Consider the following 19,191-nt stretch of genomic DNA (forward strand, 5'->3'; position numbering starts at 1 on the left):
CTCGAACATCAGGTATTTTCGTTCAGTCGATTAGACCTGTTTTATGGCGAGATTTCTCTGTATTTATACTCTTCTGCCACGCCCTATCTGGCGCGCTCGAGTATGGCAGGGCGCCAAGCTCTCTGATTGGTTCGTGCGCCTCTGCTCTCTCGCCATTGGTTCGTGCAGTTGCATGCAGCATAGCCTATCAGCTAGCTCGCGCGAGCCTGATGCTCTCGCTTATGCTGCAGCAATGCGTTTTAAAATAAAGGCTTCAATATTCTCGAGAAAAGGAGTTTTCCCACAGCGTTTGCAACGCAGTACTCGTTCCCTTATCTCTAAGGGAACCGAGGTTACGTAAGTAACCAAGTACGTTTCTAACATTTTTGGAAAAAACGAATGGGCAATATTTCTCATGAAAAAGTGGATAAGTGTTCATACACAGCGCAGATCATAATGAGCGAGCGTGTTTTTTAAATAAAGTTTGAGGAAGCTTGATGATGACGTTGATCCGCGACCATGGTGTGCTGGTGTACTGTAGTCCTTTTATAGCCTACCGTTAGCATTTTATATCTGACGGCTTTATTTAGGCTTCAAAATGTATAAATTTTGGATTAACTTGTAAAGATTATCTTGATAGACAAAACGTGTTAGGGTCACAACTCTTTGTTGAACACAGATCTTATTTTTTGCGATTTTCCAAAAGTCTATGGGGAAAATGCATTGCTTTTCGAGGGAACCCATGCGCCGCTAACTTCCGGGTTGTCCTACAAAATTACGTCATAACTTCGGCACTCTATGGCTGCTTGTGCTGCGTTCCAGTCCACTTTTAGACACGCACTTGCGAACTTCCCTAAGCACTTCCCCTCGGGGGAATCCCCGCCGCCATTTTGAAGTGCGTTCCACTTCGTGAAGTGGACGAGGGAAGTTTAGATGGACAGACCCTCGTTCCCTCGATCTTGACCGAGGGAGCGAGTCTACTTCAAATGTACACTTCAGGTACCTATATGTCCCACAATGCAGTACGACTGTGACGTCACCACATATCTCGTCTAATCACCACCACAACAGACAACGATATATTAATTATATTTTTTATTTTATTTAAAACCCAAACACACAAACATTTGGATACTGCATTAAACAAATTCTTAAAGGATAAAAAAAATGTATATAATAAATCAACTCCACAGCTGATTCCAAGTGATCAAGGGCTTAGGACGTTCCAGTTCAGCCCATTGCAGTTTCCGCCAGTAGTGGGCACTTGTGCAACGTAAGCAATGACGTACATCCGAGTGAACGAGACGGAGGGAAGTTAGCGAGTGAAGGGCATGACAATTTTGGACTGGAACGCAGCAATGATTAGCCGCTGCCGCTCGTCAACACGGGCGGCCATGACAGGTCACCGGAACCGGTCTGGTGTCACGCCGGAACTATCTCCCCAAGGGAACTCGTTCAGTTAATTATGGTTCCTATTTGTCACTCCGTGACAATTACGGTGCAATTTTAATGATGTGAATATTTTCTAGAAATAAAAATGCCAGATACAGCATAGTCATTTTTTAACTATGTATTTGATTACCCTTTCTTACCAGGTTCTTCAATAAGTCTAGTCACAATCAATCAAACCAATGTATACAATCATAGATGATTCAATATTATTAACTCGTCTTTATCTTTAGGTCATGTTCCAAGAACATTTAAACTGGCAGTTATAAAACCTCTCATTAAGAAACCACAATTAGATCATAATAATCTAGCAAATTATAGACCCATTTCAAATCTACCTTTTATGTCTAAAATACTAGAAAAAGTTGTGTCCGCTCAACTGGGCTCTTTCTTGCAAGAAAATGATATCTATGAAAAGTTTCAGTCAGGATTCAGGCCGCATCATAGCACTGAAACTGCGTTCGTTAAAATCACAAATGATTTACTCTTAGCTTCTGACCAAGGCTGCATCTCAATACTAGTTTTACTCGATCTAAGTGCTGCATTCGATACTATAGATCACACAATACTCTTAGATCGACTACAAAATTATACTGGTGTTCAAGGACAAGCATTAAGCTGGTTTAGATCATACTTATCAGACCGCTACCATTTTGTCTATTTAAATGGAGAAAAATCGATCATAACTCCAGTAAACTATGGAGTGCCGCAGGGATCTGTGTTAGGCCCTCTATTATTCTCAATATATATGATGCCACTTGGAAATATTATAAGGAAACATGGAATTAGTTTCCATTGTTATGCTGATGACACTCAAATATATATTTCATCACGGCCGGATGAAAACGCTAAATTATCCAAATTGACAGAGTGTGTTAAAGATATAAAAGATTGGATGACGCGTAATTTTCTTTTATTAAATCCAGACAAGACAGAGGTAATACTTATCGGTTCAAAAAAATGCCCACAGAACCTCTCACAATACAACTTTGACATCGTAGGATGTCCTGTTACTTTATCCTCTACAGTAAAAGACCTGGGTGTTATACTCGATTGTAACCTGTCTTTTGAAAATCATATTTCATGTGTTACAAAAACAGCCTTTTTCCACCTTAGAAACATTGCTAAGCTACGTAATATGCTATCAGTTTCTGATGCAGAAAAGTTAGTTCATGCATTCATGACCTCGAGACTAGATTACTGTAATGCTTTATTAGCCGGTTGTCCTGCATCCTCTATAAACAAGCTACAGTTAGTACAAAATGCAGCTGCTAGAGTTCTTACTAGATCAAGAAAATATGATCATATAACACCGATTTTATCATCACTACATTGGCTACCTATAAAGTTCCGTATTAATTATAAGGTATTGCTACTGACTTATAAAGCCCTAAACGGCTTAGCTCCAGTCTATTTAACGGATCTTCTATAGCCCTATAATCCATCGCGCTCTTTAAGATCAATAAATTCAAGGCTTTTGGTCATACCTAGGATATCCAGATCAACCAAAGGAGGGAGAGCATTTTCACATTTGGCTCCGAAACTCTGGAATAGTCTTCCTGATACTGTTCGTTGCTCGGACTCGCTCTCCCAGTTTAAAACTAGATTAAAGACGCATCTTTTCGGCCAGGCATTCACATTCATATAATATTGTTAATCTCACAGTTCAAACTACAATCCGGCCTCTAGTTCATAAATGCCAGAGGAGAACTGGCCCCCGACTGAGCCTGGGTTCTCCCAAGGTTTTTTTTTCTCCATTAGGTCACCTGATGAGTTTTAGGACACCATTAGGTCACTTGATGGAGTTTTTCGGTTCCTTGCCACTGTTGCCTTTGGCTTGCTCAGTTGCGGATATTTTGGGGATATTTAATTTTATTCTATTAATCAATAAATTTCACTAGAAACAAACTTTGTTGTATTATTTTATTTTAATTTAATACTGTGAAGCTGCTTTGATACAATCTGTATTGTGAAAAGCGCTATACAAATATACTTGATTTGATTTGATTTGATTCACAAATAATCACAATAATTTAGAAAACATTATGCGATAAAATTTCAAATTGGAGCCTGTACTCTGTCAATTCTTGCACCCAACAACACAAATAGATAACATTTAATAACAATAATAATAATTTAATCTCCTTATTATGTAGCCGAATCTGTGCTGGTTTGTATTGGCCGCCTCCAATTTCCCCTTTGTTTTGCTCCAGCTAGCGCCGTGACGTAACTGTGACGTCGGCTCGAAATTGGTCTATAAGGACTTGTAGATATGAAAACATAAATAAATAAATAAATAAATAAATAAATAAATGTAACCAAGCATATGACAAACAATCTTATATCTCTGATGATTTATCCAAAATAATACTAAGGAAACAGATTTCAAGGATTTTCATTCTAAAAGGTGCAGTACTTATTTCGACCACTAGTTGTAATTCTTACAGACTGCACCTTTAAGTTTGGCGTGATTCAGGTTTAACTGCTAATCAATCTGATGTCCATGATTGTCCACAGTGTTTTATGGTCTAACGGTGGCGTAGTCAGATGTGTCCTGCCCGTCAGAAGTCCTGTCTGAGAGACGTGTAGCTGTAAACTTGACGGTGGAGTAGTTGAGATTATCAGAGGGGCTGCTGGGTAATTGTGCCAAAGCATAAACAGAGGTGTCGTGCTCATCAAACACAGGAAAGACCGAACTGTAGACAGGATGATCAGGTGTGTTCCCGATCTCATCATAATCAGAGACAGTATGAGTGGCCTGACAGAAGAGAAGAGAAGAGAAGAGAAGAGAAGAGAAGAGAAGAGAAGAGAAGAGAAGAGAAGAGAAGAGAAGAGCACAAACAAATGGTTAGATTAGAACCCACAAATAAAAGATAAAGATCAAACTCAAACAGATGCATGATGAAACTCACTTCTCTATTTGGTTTCATATCTCTGTTGGGCAGATGCTCGGTCGGACCTTGAACGACATCTCTGGGCTGCTTTACTGTTTTGGAAAAATTTATTAGTAACCTTTGTTTTGTGACACTGAAGTCTAGTTTGACTATGAAAATGAGAGGTAATATAAATGATTCATGAGAAAGACGGTTACCTTCTTTCGTTTGTCTCCATCTGAAGCACATGAAGAGTGAGAATCCAAAGCCTGTCAGGATCCCTATGATCCCTATGACCACCAACATGATGAACATGGTAATATCTGGACAAACAGACAACAAAACTATGTGAATATGACTTTAAATGTCCTATTTTTAAGGAAACTTGAGAAAAACGTCCATGGACAGGCATTCAAAACTTTAAGCAACTGAACTCATCATACCTGACTTAGTTTGAGGTGCCGCTGTATTATTAGTTGATGAGGATTTCAATAACACTGAAGGTGATGTTGTTGAGGATGATAAAGGAAACACAGATGTGACGGGATCTTCAGTCGCTGGTTTACTGGTGTAAACTGAAGCTGTTGTGGTTGGTTTCGATGACATCCTCGCTGATGTGACTGAAGCACAAATAATCATTAGGTTTCATGCATGACAGTATGATGTTTATTGCAGGTATGACGAGTGCAAAATTACAAGATTAAGCAAAGCTTTTTATATATTGAGCATTTTCAGAATATGTACAGTTTAATTTTCACAGTCTAATAATGACAGGCGATCACATGATCTCTTTGTACTTTCCCCTGACACAGCTGTTAGTAACACTTTATTAGAGTCAAGGGTGTGATGCAAATATAGCACTGTACGTGTGACCAGCCATGTGTGTTTAGCAGAGGTGGGACAAAGTCATTGTTATACAAGTCACAAGTAAGTCTCAAGTCTTTGCCCTCGAGTCCCAAGTCAAGTCGAGTCAAAGATGAGGCAAGTCCCGAGTCGAGTCAAAGCCAACAAGTCTCAAGTCGAGTCCAAAGTCCTACCATTTTAGTTTCGAGTCATTTCAAGTCCTCTTACCACAGAAATAAAATGTATACAAATCATGTATGTCTGTAAGATTTGTATTTATTTAAACCTATTTTTATACAATGACATTAATCAAATACAGTAAAAAAACAGAAAATTTAATTTTCACAAAACATTTCACATGAATTTATTTCTTCTGCTGAACAGAAAGGAAGATATTTAGAAGAATGTCAGTAACCAGGCAGTTTCTGGGTCCCATTGACTTCAATGGGGGATGCAATTGTGATGCAATTATTAATAATTGTGATGTAATTTTTGCATCACAATAAGTGTATTGTGATTGTCAAAACATTTTAGTAACTAAACTGAATTTTATTAGGTTTAGTGACAACATGTTGCAATGTTTACATGGTTCAATTTCTGGAAAGCTACGCTTTTTTATTATTTCAGTTCAATTCAATTATTGTGATTTGATTTAATATTGACTCATTTGGATAAATATTAGGTAGGCTACACAAGATAGGCATTAATTTTTCTCAAGAAAAAAACAACTCACCTAATGCTGTAAACATACAGAGAGCCCTATCAGCTGGCAGTATTATTTAAGGTTAAAAATAACACAAATTAAATATAATGCATTTTTTTTTATTATTTAATGATATAAGTAAAAATATAATAAACATGCAATATAGTAGCCTACAGATATTTAGCAAAATACTCTCTATAGCTCTTTTTTTCTAGCCAACTAACGTGCCTATATTATGGTGATTAAATGGCTTTCCTGAGGTAAATGTTATGTGACATAATTGTTCTCCAACTGTATTATTGACCCCTTTGATTGATGGGTCGAGATTATGTATGAGGAATATACATTTCGGTAAGTTGTACTGTATCTTTCAACAGTGTTCATTCGTGTTTAACGTTATTTACTATCAGCTAGAGATGATCGGTTCACGTGCCGCTAGGGATCTTTTGTGTCACATTTACAAGCGCCAAAACGGTATTTATTGTCTGAATTTCGTAATAAAAGTGACAGAATCTGAGAGCAGAGATTTTTTTATATAATAAGTAACCTGCTCGTGCTCTGTCTAGTCTGTCGGTCTCCGTGTCCTCTTTGCTTCGCGATTTTTCTGTGTGTTCGTGAGAAAATGGATGTGTGGCGTGAGAGCGTGTGAAAAGAATGCGTGAGAGTTGGCAGCTATGTAGCAGCTTGTAAGTTACGGTACATCCAATAAGGTGCTTAGCATTCGTTCAAATTCGTAGCATGCGTTGTTGCTTGTTGTGCTTCATTGGTTGTCTTGCAATGTGCCTGCTTAGATGCTGTCGAATCAAAACAACGTGGGACTACAGTGATTGGATGTCGTGCAGGCAGCGCGCGTGCTCCCTGCATGCATACAGGTGGTGCACATTTTTTCACAGATGCAGATAAACTGAGAGCGGCGTGGCCGTGTGAACATTTTTTCCCCAGTTTTCATGGGAAGTAGCAAGTCTTCTCGAGTCAAAAGGCGCAAGTCCAAGTGAAGTCACGAGTCATTGATGTTAAAGTCCAAGTCGAGTTGCAAGTCTTTGTACATTTTGTCGAGTCGAGTCTGAAGTCATTAAATTCATGACTCGAGTCTGACTCGAGTCCAAGTCACATGACTAGAGTCCACACCTCTGGTGTTTAGCATTTTCACTAGTTAAAGACGTCATTATCAGCCATGTAAAAAGGCTGATAGCATCTTACCGTTATTATTAATGTTCAGATGTGTCACTGAAATCCACTTGTTCTTTTGTCCCGTCTCTCCAGCTCCACACCAGTATATCCCAGAATCCTCTACTGTCAGATCAGTGATGGTCACAGTAAAAACTCCTGCAGATTCATCATCCCTCAGAGAGAATCTGCCGGTACTGTTTGTTTCTGATGAAACTTTGATACCCGATGTCTCACAGAGCGACGGGTCGCTTCCTTTGCACATGAACTTGATCTTGTTCTTCAAATCACTGTTATAATGGCAGGTGATGTTCAGATGTTCTCCAGTCACACGAGACACGACAGACACTAAATCAGGGCATAAATGAGAGATTTAATATCCCAAATTCTCATTAATTCTACACTGCATCCTTGAGTCTCTGTTATAGTGACAGTATGGGATGTTTAGTCTAATGTAAATCATGTCAGCTGTTTTGGTGTGAACGGCTTCTCTGTTAACAAAGACTGATAATGAAATAAATATAAAATGAAAATGTATTTTACTACAGAAAGACCTGAACATTTGTGTACAGATAATGTACAGGTGCTGGTCATAAAATTAGAATATCATCAAAAAGTTGATTTATTTCAAGAATTCAACTTAACAGGTGAAACTAATATATTATATAGACTCATTACATGCAAAGTGAGATATTTCAAGCCTTATTTGTTATAATTTTGATGATTATGGCTTACAGCTTATGAAACCCACAAAATCAAAATCCCAGAAAATTAGAATATTACATGAAATCACACAGTAATTACACAGTAATACCATGGTCATTGAACCAGGTTTTGGTTCTTTTGGCAGTGTGGGCCGGTGCAAATCCTGCTGGAAAATGAAGGAAGCATGAAGTGCTCTGGAAATGTCCTGGTAGACGGCTGCGTTGACTCTGGATTTAATAAAGCACAGTGGACCAAAGTCCTCTTTTCTGATGAGAGCAAATTTTGCATCTCATTTGGAAACCAAAGTCCCAGAGTCTGGAGGAAGAATGGAGAGGCACACAATCCAAGATGCTTGAAGTCCAGTGTGAAGTTTCCACAGTCTGTGTTGGTTTGGGGAGCCATGTCATCGGCTGGTGTTGGTCCACTGTGCTGTCCACTCAACTCAGCCGTCTACCAGGACATGTTCAGAGCACTTCATGCTTCCTTCAGCAGACAAGCTTTATGGAGATGCTGACTTCATTTTCCAGCAGGATTTGCACCTGCCCACACTGCCAAAAGAACCAAAACCTGGTTCAATGACCATGGTATTACTGTGTAATTACTGTGTGATTTCATGTAATATTCTAATTTTCTGGGATTTTGATTTTGTGTGTTTCATAAGCTGTAAGCCATAATCATCAAAATTATAACAAATAAGGCTTGAAATATCTCACTTTGCATGTAATGAGTCTATATAATATATTAGTTTCACCTGTTAAGTTGAATTCTTGAAATAAATCAACTTTTTGATGATATTCTAATTTTATGACCAGCACCTGTATACTTTGTGTTTTGAATGAGCGATTTCTCCATAACTGAGACAGTGTTGTGTGTGAGGAAGTGATGTGGGTCAGTGTATGTGGTGTGAACACACTCGCTCATCATCATCATCTGCAGAGGATACTGTGGTTTCTGTTCTCTCGCCTCTTTACATCCTTACAACACGTGATGCAGCGCTCTCTCAGACACACACAGACCTCTCTGATGTTACTGATATATTAGTTATGATTATATGTGTTTTACACCATATCTATGTGCACTGTCCACTTCACTCATGCAGAATATTCTGATTTACCAGGTTTAATTTCCAGGATAATCTCTGTGTAGACATCAGATTTTCCCCATCCTGTCCTCACACCACACCAGTATTGGCCTTTATCCTCTGTTCTCAGATCAGTGATGGTGACGGTGAAGATGCGGGTCGTTCTGTTATCGGTCAGAGAGAATCTCCTGTCTTTAGCTGGAGATCCAGATTCAACAGGAATGTCTTTATCTTTCACTAGGCTTACTGGACACTCTCCTCTGCAGAGATACTTATTCTGCTCTTCATATCCAGACTCATAGTCACAGCGTATTTCAACTTTTCCTCCTTCATAACCAGTGAAAGTCAAGATCTCCGTCGTCTCACACGCCAAGACTAAAAACATAAGAGAGAGAAACTCAGCTCAGAGCGAACATGGACCTGATTGAGAACAGGAGCTGTTTTAGAAAGACCCAGAAACACAGAATAAACTCTTACCTGACATGATGAGCAGGAGAAGTATGAGAAGTTTATGATCACAGATCTGGATCATGTTCTGCTTTATCTGTGAGCCGCAGGTGGCCTGTGTTATGAAGAGCTCTCTCTCTCTCTCTCTCTCTCTCTCTCTCTCTCTCTCTCTCTCTCTCTCTCTCTCTCTCACTCACGCTCTCTCTCTCTCTCTCTCTCTCTCTCTCTCTCTCTCTCACTCACGCTCTCTCTCTCTCACACACACGCTCTCTCTCACACACACGCTCTCTCTCTCTCTCTCTCTCTCTCACACACACGCTCTCTCTCTCTCTCTCTCTCTCTCACACACACACACGCGCTCTCTCTCTCTCTCTCTATCTCTCTCTCACACACGCTCTCTCTCTCTCTCTCTCTCTCTCTCTCTCTCTCTCTCTCTCTCTCTCTCTCTCTCTCACTCACTCACTCACACACAGTGGCGTGCACAGACCTCCTCAGGGGCGGAAGGACCAAAAAAGGCACCAAAAAAAAAATTTCCTTGGCATTCTATGAAAAGACGTTGATATCATATTGGTGTCCTGTGTGGTGGTGATGGCGCAGTGGATAAGACACATGCCTTTGGTGTGAGAGACACGGGTTCGAATCCACTGTGAGACACCAATGTGTCCCTGAGCAAGACACTTAACCCTAGTTGCTCCAGAGGCGTGCGACCTCTGACATGTATAGCAATTGTAAGTCGCTTTGGATAAAAGCGTCAGCTAAATGTAAATGTAAATATGATTTACTTTACCAAACAAAACAGTGAGGATCAAGAAGGCCATTATGAGGAATTCATGTTTAGTTTTGTTGATGTTGTAAATTTTATGTATGTATTATATGCATTATGAAATCAGTAACACTTTACAATAAGGTGAAGGTGAATCATCAAGGTATTAATCAATATTTTTCCTTCCGAGTTGAATGACTTCTCTGGAGATTTTATTTTGTTATTGAAGTTACCAGTGTGATTACTGAAATGTTCTTTTCATGTATTCTTTAATGTCTGTATTTGATATTTGAATGCAGTAACATTGCTTGCCTATTTATCCCAGCTTCCAGAAATGAAATAGGGACTTGTTTTGTGTTTGAGAAAGGTCTTTAACATGATAAAACACATAGGGGTCATTGAAGTCTATAGTTTAAGGGACCATTTCTCAGTTAAAGCCTATAGTTTCCATTTAGACTAAAGTTTCCTATCCCTGAGAGAAATAACTTGTTATCTTGATGTTTTGAGACGAGACTCCTGTTTATAGTAAGAGCCTGGCCAAATCCAGCCTTGGAAAAGATGTGTGTCGGGTGTGTGTGTTAGTCTTCTTGCTTACAGGTTAAGGAACCACTGGCATTGTTGGAGATTGACTGAGTTGTTGATCGGGACATGCTGGCGCCCAGCAACCCAAATCCCCGACCTGGAAGGTCACGGCATGCCTAACTTCAGGGTCCGAGTGTCAGCGGCATAATCTATGGAGATATGCTTCTGTCTATCTGTATGTGTGTGGAAAATTACTATGTTTATCAATTTCTTGGCCAATCAGAATCATTCAACCTGTAAGCAATGAGGTAGCTTAGACCTTGGAAATGGTATAACTGCTGTGATCTGTGTAACTGTAAGCAGGGCAGCCTACGAACTCCTGAGTGAGTCTTGAAGATGACTTCTGCTGATGAAACTGCAAACTATCTTCAGTAAAACTTTTCTTCAATTTTTTTATAATTCTGACTCCGGGTCTTCTTTCAAACATCTGGTCCTTGGGTCCTAAACTGTTAACCCCTAACAAAGGTTTCATTAGTTAAATTTGTTAACATGAACTAATAATGCACTGCACTTCTACAGCATTTATTAATCATAGTTAATATTAATTTTAGCATTTACTAAAACATTAAGAAAATCAAAAGTTGTATTTGTTAACATTAGTTAATGCACTGACTGTGACATAACATGAATAAGTAAAAAACAGGTGTATTATTATTAACAAATACAGTAACAAATGTGTTGCTCATGGTTAGTTCATGTTAGTTAATACATGAATAATAAACAAATGAACCATATTGTAAAGTGTTCCTATGAAATCAAAGACCTAGATTCCTTACAATTAAGAGTTGGACAAGGTCAGTGTATTTCCCCAAGCTAATAACACTTGCCAATGCCTTGGATAAAAACGAATGGCATTGTCAGACTCAGAATGCGGCTGAAATCAAGAAATAGCCTAATTTTAGATGAGCATAACTCGCATGCTGCTGCAACTTTTACAGTAGCATGATAGGATAAATGTAACTTTTCTGTATTAGCTTAACGTTACCTTCTGCTCGTGTAGTGTGAAGACTCGAGGTGAACTGCTGCGTACATAGCACTGCAAAGGGAACTCCCCCCACTTCACCTCCGCCAAACGCTTCCGCCAAGACCGTATATAAACTGGACACAGCGACCCCATTGGATTCAACGGAGAAAAGTCAATTAGAAGCACTCACTTCCTGATGGCTGAGCGACTGCGCAGACTCAAACTAAGCTTGACGACATAGATGTGACGTGAGCAACCCGTCTGTCTTCTAGTAGCTGTGCCAAGAGAAATCTGAATCATTCCCTTCCGAAACTTGCAGAAAAGGAGAGTGTGAGTAGGAGCTGTCCATGAGCTAGGAGCAGGAGCAACTTTTGCTAAATATTCTGATTAATTACTTTGTCATTTTGCCTCCACGTCCCCCCGATTGCCCGCGAGCTTCTCCTCCTGTCCATACGGTAATCTCTCTACTGTGCGACAGAGAGTCGCGTGGTTATGACGCAATCGTTAGCCTATTTTTACAAAAACTGCTTCTACGGGGCCATAACGTAAGATACAAGGTAATGGAGCCTTTTATACATTTTCGTGTTTCTTTAGAAATAAATAATGGACAAATGGAGTCTTTAAACGCCTCAGATGTAAAGTTATTCGCTGTCAAAGTGACGCCAAAATGAATGGGAGTCAATGGGATGCTAACAGCAGGTGGGGGTCCGCTAGCCAATGGCGGCCCCCGGGGAAACTTCAATATTTTATGAAACCCTGCCCCCCTGGTGAAGACTCGCGGAGAACTGCTGCGTACATAGCGCTGCAAAGGGAACTCCCACCACTTCACCTCCGCCAAATGCTTCCGCCAAACGGCAAAAAAAAATATATAATATTTTTTTTGCATTATTATTGTTAGTGGCAATAGTGTATAAGTGTATTGTTATCTATTATAATACTTATAATAATAATAATTATTATTTACAATTATCAGACAGGGGCACAATACATTTTGAGACAAAAGGGGCAGGGGCTTGACACACACTGAGGCACTGCTCACACACACTCTCTCTCTCTCTCTCTCTCTCTCTCTCTCTCTCTCTCTCTCTCTCTCTCTCTCTCTCTCTCTCTCTCTCTCTCTCTCTCTCTCTCTCTCTCGCTCCTCCTCTCTATGAAATACAGTGTTTGCAGCTGGAGCTCCCTCTATTGACATCTTCATTGAATAAATTGAATCTTAAATTTACATTTATTCATTTAGCAGACACAAATAAATTCAGTCTTGACCTTAGAAGAGATTTAGGACTTTTAAGTAGATTTATGACTGACAAATATATTTCATCACTGATCATAACTAAGAGACAATGCACCATTCAAAACTACTGTACTGTGTTTAACCGGAATATTTGCCCACTTGGTGTCAGTATGATCGAATAATGAAATTAGTGTCCATAATGAGAGGATTGCATTTTCAATATTACTTTGGTATTGTTCAATTAGCAGATTATGTGTTTTTTTTGAAAATGCAAAAAAAGAAAAATTACAAAGGCGGCAGCAAATGATAAACTGTTTTGCAGTTATTTCACATACAGTACACATACATACATCATGTACCTGCACTTACAACAGTACAGGCCTACAAACATGCTCAAAGTGGGGTTTAGTAGTCTTGTCTAAAGCTGTCATTTTCCTTCATTGAATAATGAAATTAGGAGACCAAACTCTGTTCAAAAGAGATTTGTGTGAACAATTTATTAGTCACAACTAGCAGGTAATCGGGGTCATCACTAACAGCTCATCTAGATGAGGATATGCAACTGCCATGAATCCTTTCAAATATAATAGCGTACATTCACACAGCACCAGAATACAGTTGTCAATCCTGTATTTGAGTCCTTAATACAGTTACACTGAACGAGCTCTGCGTATTTCATGTGTGATTTCGGTAACTTACAGAGGCGTGGATGTCCTTCACCGTCAGTTTTGTACTGTTCAGTTCTGCCTCAAATGCTCCGCCAGATTTAAAATATGCAATCCATCAATTTCAGGTAAACATATACAGAACGTGTCGCTCCATCCCATACTCTGATTGGCTCGATTGCCTTTCAAATGATAAGAAATGTTCATAGTTGGTGTTGGACGGAGTATATGTCTGCTGTGCAGTTTCACAAAGCTTTCTTTATAATGCATGAAAAAAAAAAAAAAAAAAATCTCTCGCAATTACCCGAAAATAATAGTTTTGCTAAATTAAGCTGGTCTTCAGGCTTACACACGAACAACCCAGCAATATTTAGAGGTAAGGTAGGCAATTATCGGAGCGGCTAGGAATAGTAAGCTAGCTTAGAAAGCATGAGATCCCACCCTCCCTTCAGAACGTCTCCAAAGCCACGCCTCCTGCAAAACACATGAACAGCCAGAGCAAAGTCTGTGAACAGCTCCTGGTAGAAAGTCACTGGTTGTCATCTCATTATTACAGTTAGGCCATGGCGAGCTGGTTGTTTTGGTTCTGGAGGAACTGTAAAGGCGGCTGCTGTTTCGTTTGTGCTGCTCTGTGACTGACGTCTGTCTACAGTGTGATGTCTGTGTGAGGTATGGAAACACATGTGTTGATAGGCAGGTAGGACATCATATAGGACTGAATGCAATGATTGAAATAACATTTTTTGGTCCTGAGATTTCCACAGACGATATATGTACATTTTTTAAATATTAAGACCACTTCTATTATTGATTGCTATCAGGATGTGAAGAGAGTTTCAACCAGAATAACAAATAGTGTTTATGATAAAAATTGCCGATCCTACCTTTAAACAAACATGTATTGGTTGATTATCCGCAGCTGGAGGGTCAGATCTTTAGGTAGAGGAATGAATTATGAATTAAATTATTTAGTAAATATGATTACTTCATAATATGGCATAGGAAAACAGATGCAATGATTAATGCATCCATGGCCAGGATATAATTATAAAATATGACATGATTTTAAAAGTGACCTATAACATCGACTATGCAATACACTTAATTTATTTAGTGCTAATAAAATTATTAAGCCTATTTGGAGAGAGAGATGTTTATAATGTGACAATATGTCAGTCATTGTGTGATAACGAAAATATGACTAGGCCTAGACTAAGTTACTTGTTCTGAGCAGGTGTTGTCAGTGAACAGGCTGTAAAACTGTTGGCTAAATTACAGACACTCATGAAAAACTGATGCTGATTATCTGGGAAACATTCTCTAAGAGCAGTGAAGTTGTCACTGTTTGTGTCAAACAAGTTGTGAATTTATTGTAACATTAAAACCGGAGATCATGACTTACTCTGTGCTCAAAGTGATGCTCGGAGCTCAGAGTTGTTTCATCTCTGTGGGAACGAAATGTCCGGAAGACGTTGTAGCAGAATCACATGAACAATTCCAGGATATGCTTTTTTTTTTCATTGGTTGTTGCGTTAAATCTTACCCAGATACAGTAGTGCTATTTTTTGATTGGCTATTGTGTAGCCCCTTTCTTTTTTTTGATTGGCTGATAAATGGCAGGCTCGACTGAACTCCAGGGGAGACGCGCTTGATTCCTGCCGGTTCCTAGTGAGAGCGGCACGGCCAGAGAAGTTTTGGGCGCTGCGCATATTAAATATATTATAAATAGTTTTTCTGCGTGAGAAATACAATGTGTGGCACTGGCAGGAGTGCATGACAAAAGACCGAAATGAGTGACACTTGAAAGCCCTGATTTCACAATTCAATTCTCTTGCCATTGTGGGATGTAGGCTAAAGTTGTATTTTCTGTGCATTATAGTAAAGACAACTCTGAACACATTTCCTATCATGCATGCCTATGAAAGACGACTGAGCCAGTCAGAGTAAAAATGGGGCGGAGCCACACATCACATGAATCTAGATCTGTTGGAAGCATCGTTTTCTTGTTCATACAGACCGTGTTTTTCCATTCCACCACGCTGCTTTTCCATGGTTTTTAATGTAAACACAAGACAAACATCTTTAATCGATAATCGATCTGGCTCGTGTCTCGCTTCATGGCACGGCATTCCAAAAAACGTGGAGCTCAAGTTAAAAGAAGTTCAACTTATAAAAGATATGTCTCTACATCTTGCATTTTTTCCCCCGTTCCACTGCCTGTGTATCATGTTTTTAACAGTGAAAATGCTCATGGATTCAGATATGTAACCAAACAGTGTCACACACACTATGACAGACAGTGTGTGTGGCCTGAAACAAGAGAAAAAAGAGATGAGCAAGGACATGTTCAACAGGAAAGATGATTAGAATCCACAAATTAACGGTTACAAACAGATAAAGATCAAACTCAAACAGATTCATGATGAAACTCACTTCTCTATTTGGTTTCATATCTCTGTTGGGCAGATGCTCGGTCGGACCTTGAACGACATCTCTGGGCTGCTTTACTGTTTTGTGACAACAGGTTTATTGTTTTGTGTAAAAATGTATTAATGACATTTGTTTTGTGACATCGAAGTCTAGTTTGACTATGAAAATGAGAGGTAATATAAATGATTTGTGAAAAAGACGGTTACCTTCTTTCGTTTGTCTCCATCTGAAGCACATGAAGAGTGAGAATCCAAAGCCTGTCAGGATCCCTATGATCCCTATGACCACCAACATGATGAACATGGTAATATCTGGAAAAACAGACAACAAAACTATGTGAATATGACTTTAAATGTCCTATTTTTAAGGAAACTTGAGAAAAAACGTCCATGGACAGGCATTCAAAACTTTAAGCAACTGAACTCATCATACCTGACTTAGTTTGAGGTGCCGCTTTATTATTAGATGATGAGGAATTCAATAACACTGAAGGTGATGTTGTTGAGGATGATAAAGGAAACACAGATGTGACGGGATCTTCAGTCGCTGGTTTACTGGTGTAAACTGAAGCTGCTGTGGTTGGTTTCGATGACGTCCTCGCTGATGTGACTGAAGCACAAATAATCATTAGGTTTAATGCATGACAGTCTGATGTTTATTGCAGGTATGACGAGTGCAAAATTATAAGATTAACCAAAGCTTTTTATATATTTGTCATGATCCGGGTTCCCTCTTTCTCTGTCTCCCTCTTGTGGCCACTTCTCACACTGTTTCACCACACTATCACCCTGGTCTCATCAGTACCAGCTGTTCCCATTTATCCTTAATCTCCGTTCACTCATCTCACCTGTTTCCCCTTTCCCCCCTGATGTTTCCTGCTATTTCTAACACTCTCTTTCTTTGTTTCTTTGTCAGTTTATTCCGATTTATCTTATGCAGAAGACGTATCTCTTACCTCTCTTGTCAAGTGAATCGTGTCGTGTCGTGTCGTGTCGTGTCGTGTCGTGTCGTGTCGTGTCTTGTATGGATTGTGTGGAAGCCTCACTTTGAGTCAAGTATTCTCTTCCTATCTCATGCTGGCTCACTGAACTCTGCCCTGCCAATTCAGATGCTGAGTTCCTGATCAAGACGCGGTATCCAGCCAAAGGTATCTACTCTCTACTGTCTCCTCTTGGAGCACACTTCGCTTGACGCCTGCTGCGCACCCTGAGTTCCTGTCGTTTCTGCTTCCAGCAGTTTATGTTGATTTCTACCAAGCGAAGTTTTCAGTTGACTGTTTCCAGAGAATACTGTGAAGATTTGTTTCATATTACTTCTGTGAATCGCTTCTCATTAAAGACTGCATATTGAGAATCTCGCATTTTGGTCATTCTCTCCTCATCACAATATTGAGCATGCATTTTCAGAATATGTATAGTTTAATTTTCACAGTCTAATAATGACAGAAGATCATGTGATCTCTTTGTACTTTCCCCTGTACGTGTGACCAGCCGTGTGTGTTTAGCATTTTCACTAGTTATAAAGATCTCCTTATCAGCCATGCAAAAAAGCTGATAGCATCTTACCATCATTATTAATGTTCAGATGTGTCACTGAAATCCACTTGTTTGTCCCGTCTCTCCAGCTCCACACCAGTATATCCCAGAATCCTCTAGTGTCAGATCAGTGATGGTCACAGTAAAAACTCCTGTAGATTCATCATCCCTCAGAGAGAATCTGCCGTTACTGTTTGTTTCTGATGAAACTTTGATACCCGATGTCTCACAGAGCGACGGGTCGCTTCCTTTGCACATGAACTTGATCTTGTTCTTCAAATCACTGTTATAATGGCAGGTGATGTTCAGATGTTCTCCAGTCACAGCAAACATGTGAAACACTAAATCAGGGCATAAATGAGAGATGTAAGTTCCTCAAATTCTCATTAATTCTACACTGCATCCTTGAGTCTCTGTTATAGTGACAGTATGGGATGTTTTATCTGATTCAATTTAATCTAATTTAAATCATGTCAGCTGTTTTGGTGTGAACTGCTTCTCTGTTAACAAAGACTGATAATGGAATAAATATAAAATGAAAAGGTATTTTACTACAGAAAGACCTGAACTTTTGTGTACAGATAATGTATACTTTGTGTTTTGAAGTGATGTGGGTCAGTGTCTGTGGTGTGAACACTCGCTCATCATCATCTACAGAGGATACTGTGGTTTCTGTTAGGGCTGGGCAATAAAACGATAACGATATATATCGCGATAGACACGTAATCAATATCAATAAAAAATGCGTTCGATAAAACATTAGATAATTTTTTTCTTCGTCGGAAGAAACCAGAGGTTGCGAAGCAAGTTTGTTTGCATGAACAAAGGCACTCACTCTCTGCTAACCTAGCAACGTAGGGGGTGACACTCTAACACTGTGTCCTAACTACACGCGCCGCGACACGCGATAAAAGGTATCTTTTCCATGTTAATCAGAGTTTCCTAACCAGGCGCGACGGCGACACGCGCCGACTCTATTTTAGAAACGGTTTCTATTTTTCTGCAATGTCGCGCTGGAACAACAAACACAAAGTGTGGCAATGATAATCTCAGGTACTGTTTATGTGCTTTATTTAATGTTAAAAGCGTGAAATGTGACTTTGAATATCATTTAGTGCTCCCAGCTTTGTAGCTGTAAAAGCAACAATGGATAATTCACCTCAGATCTTGAAATTAAACAAATGGAAACAATAACGCTAAAACTGTGAAAAAAACAAGTGTATGACAAAGATTGTTTTAGTAAATCAGTAGCCTATGTATTTTTTAAATGGTGTAATATTTGTGAATTTGATTATGTAGCTACTTATCCATTTTCTTGCGAGTGCTGTCAAGATTATGTCTCGGTTACGTATGGTAACCCTCGTTCCCTGAGTGAGGGAACGGAGACGTCACATCGGTAGGAGTTTCCAACGAATTGGGATCACGCTAGGGAGACCAATTGCCTTTGAGTGAAACTAAAACGAGCCAATGAACATTGGCATGCAAGATTTGCATTCTGCGCCCTGCCTGCCAGTGCGGGTATAAAGCGGAAGCGCGAGCATACACAAATCGCTTTACGCTGAGGAGCCGAGCGGTGTCCGGTCCTCCGAGAAGGTACAGCAACCATGGCGATGGGACGTGACGTCTCCGTTCCCTCACTCAGGGAACGAGGGTTACCATACGTTACCGAGACGTTCCCTTTCGTTCGGTCACTCCTACGTCACGTCGGTAGGAGTTACCAACAAATTGGGATCCCTAACAAAACGCCATGGTGCTGGCCCCTTCCCTTAGTGGA

At 39.6% G+C, this 19,191-nt stretch overlaps 1 protein-coding gene and 1 long non-coding RNA gene across 2 annotated transcripts; both read right to left on the minus strand.

The window, feature by feature from the left end:
- Positions 1-2,313: 2,313 nt before the first annotated feature.
- LOC311077621 (uncharacterized protein) lies at positions 2,314-9,500 on the minus strand. The gene is made up of 7 exons (XM_084106195.1): positions 9,278-9,500; positions 8,834-9,175; positions 7,048-7,362; positions 4,745-4,921; positions 4,520-4,624; positions 4,341-4,414; positions 2,314-4,186 (listed from the first exon to the last, which is right to left on the minus strand). Exons 1-7 carry the CDS (start codon positions 9,330-9,332, stop codon positions 3,950-3,952), a joined length of 1,305 nt encoding a protein of 434 aa, XP_083962321.1. The 5' UTR covers positions 9,333-9,500; the 3' UTR covers positions 2,314-3,949.
- Positions 9,501-14,454: 4,954 nt separating this feature from the next.
- On the minus strand, positions 14,455-17,776 carry LOC311077644. The gene is made up of 5 exons (XR_014604942.1): positions 17,448-17,776; positions 16,315-16,491; positions 16,089-16,193; positions 15,886-15,959; positions 14,455-15,762 (listed from the first exon to the last, which is right to left on the minus strand). It is a non-coding gene; the product is annotated as an uncharacterized lncRNA (long non-coding RNA).
- Positions 17,777-19,191: the final 1,415 nt, after the last annotated feature.

Source organism: Abramis brama (genome assembly GCF_963993115.1).
Source record: "Abramis brama genome assembly, chromosome: 2".
Taxonomy (NCBI): domain Eukaryota; kingdom Metazoa; phylum Chordata; class Actinopteri; order Cypriniformes; family Leuciscidae; genus Abramis; species Abramis brama.

Bases quoted from the DNA above. Each gene is read 5' to 3' on its own strand.
- LOC311077621 (XM_084106195.1), bottom strand. From the start codon at position 9,332: ATGATCCAGATCTGTGATCATAAACTTCTCATACTTCTCCTGCTCATC. The intron at 9,176-9,277 runs GTAAGAGTTTAT...TTATGTTTTTAG, and splicing joins TCTCCTGCTCATCATGTCAG to TCTTGGCGTGTGAGACGACG. The intron at 4,922-7,047 runs GTAAGATGCTAT...TTTGTGCTTCAG, and splicing joins TCTGAACATTAATAATAACG to TCACATCAGCGAGGATGTCA.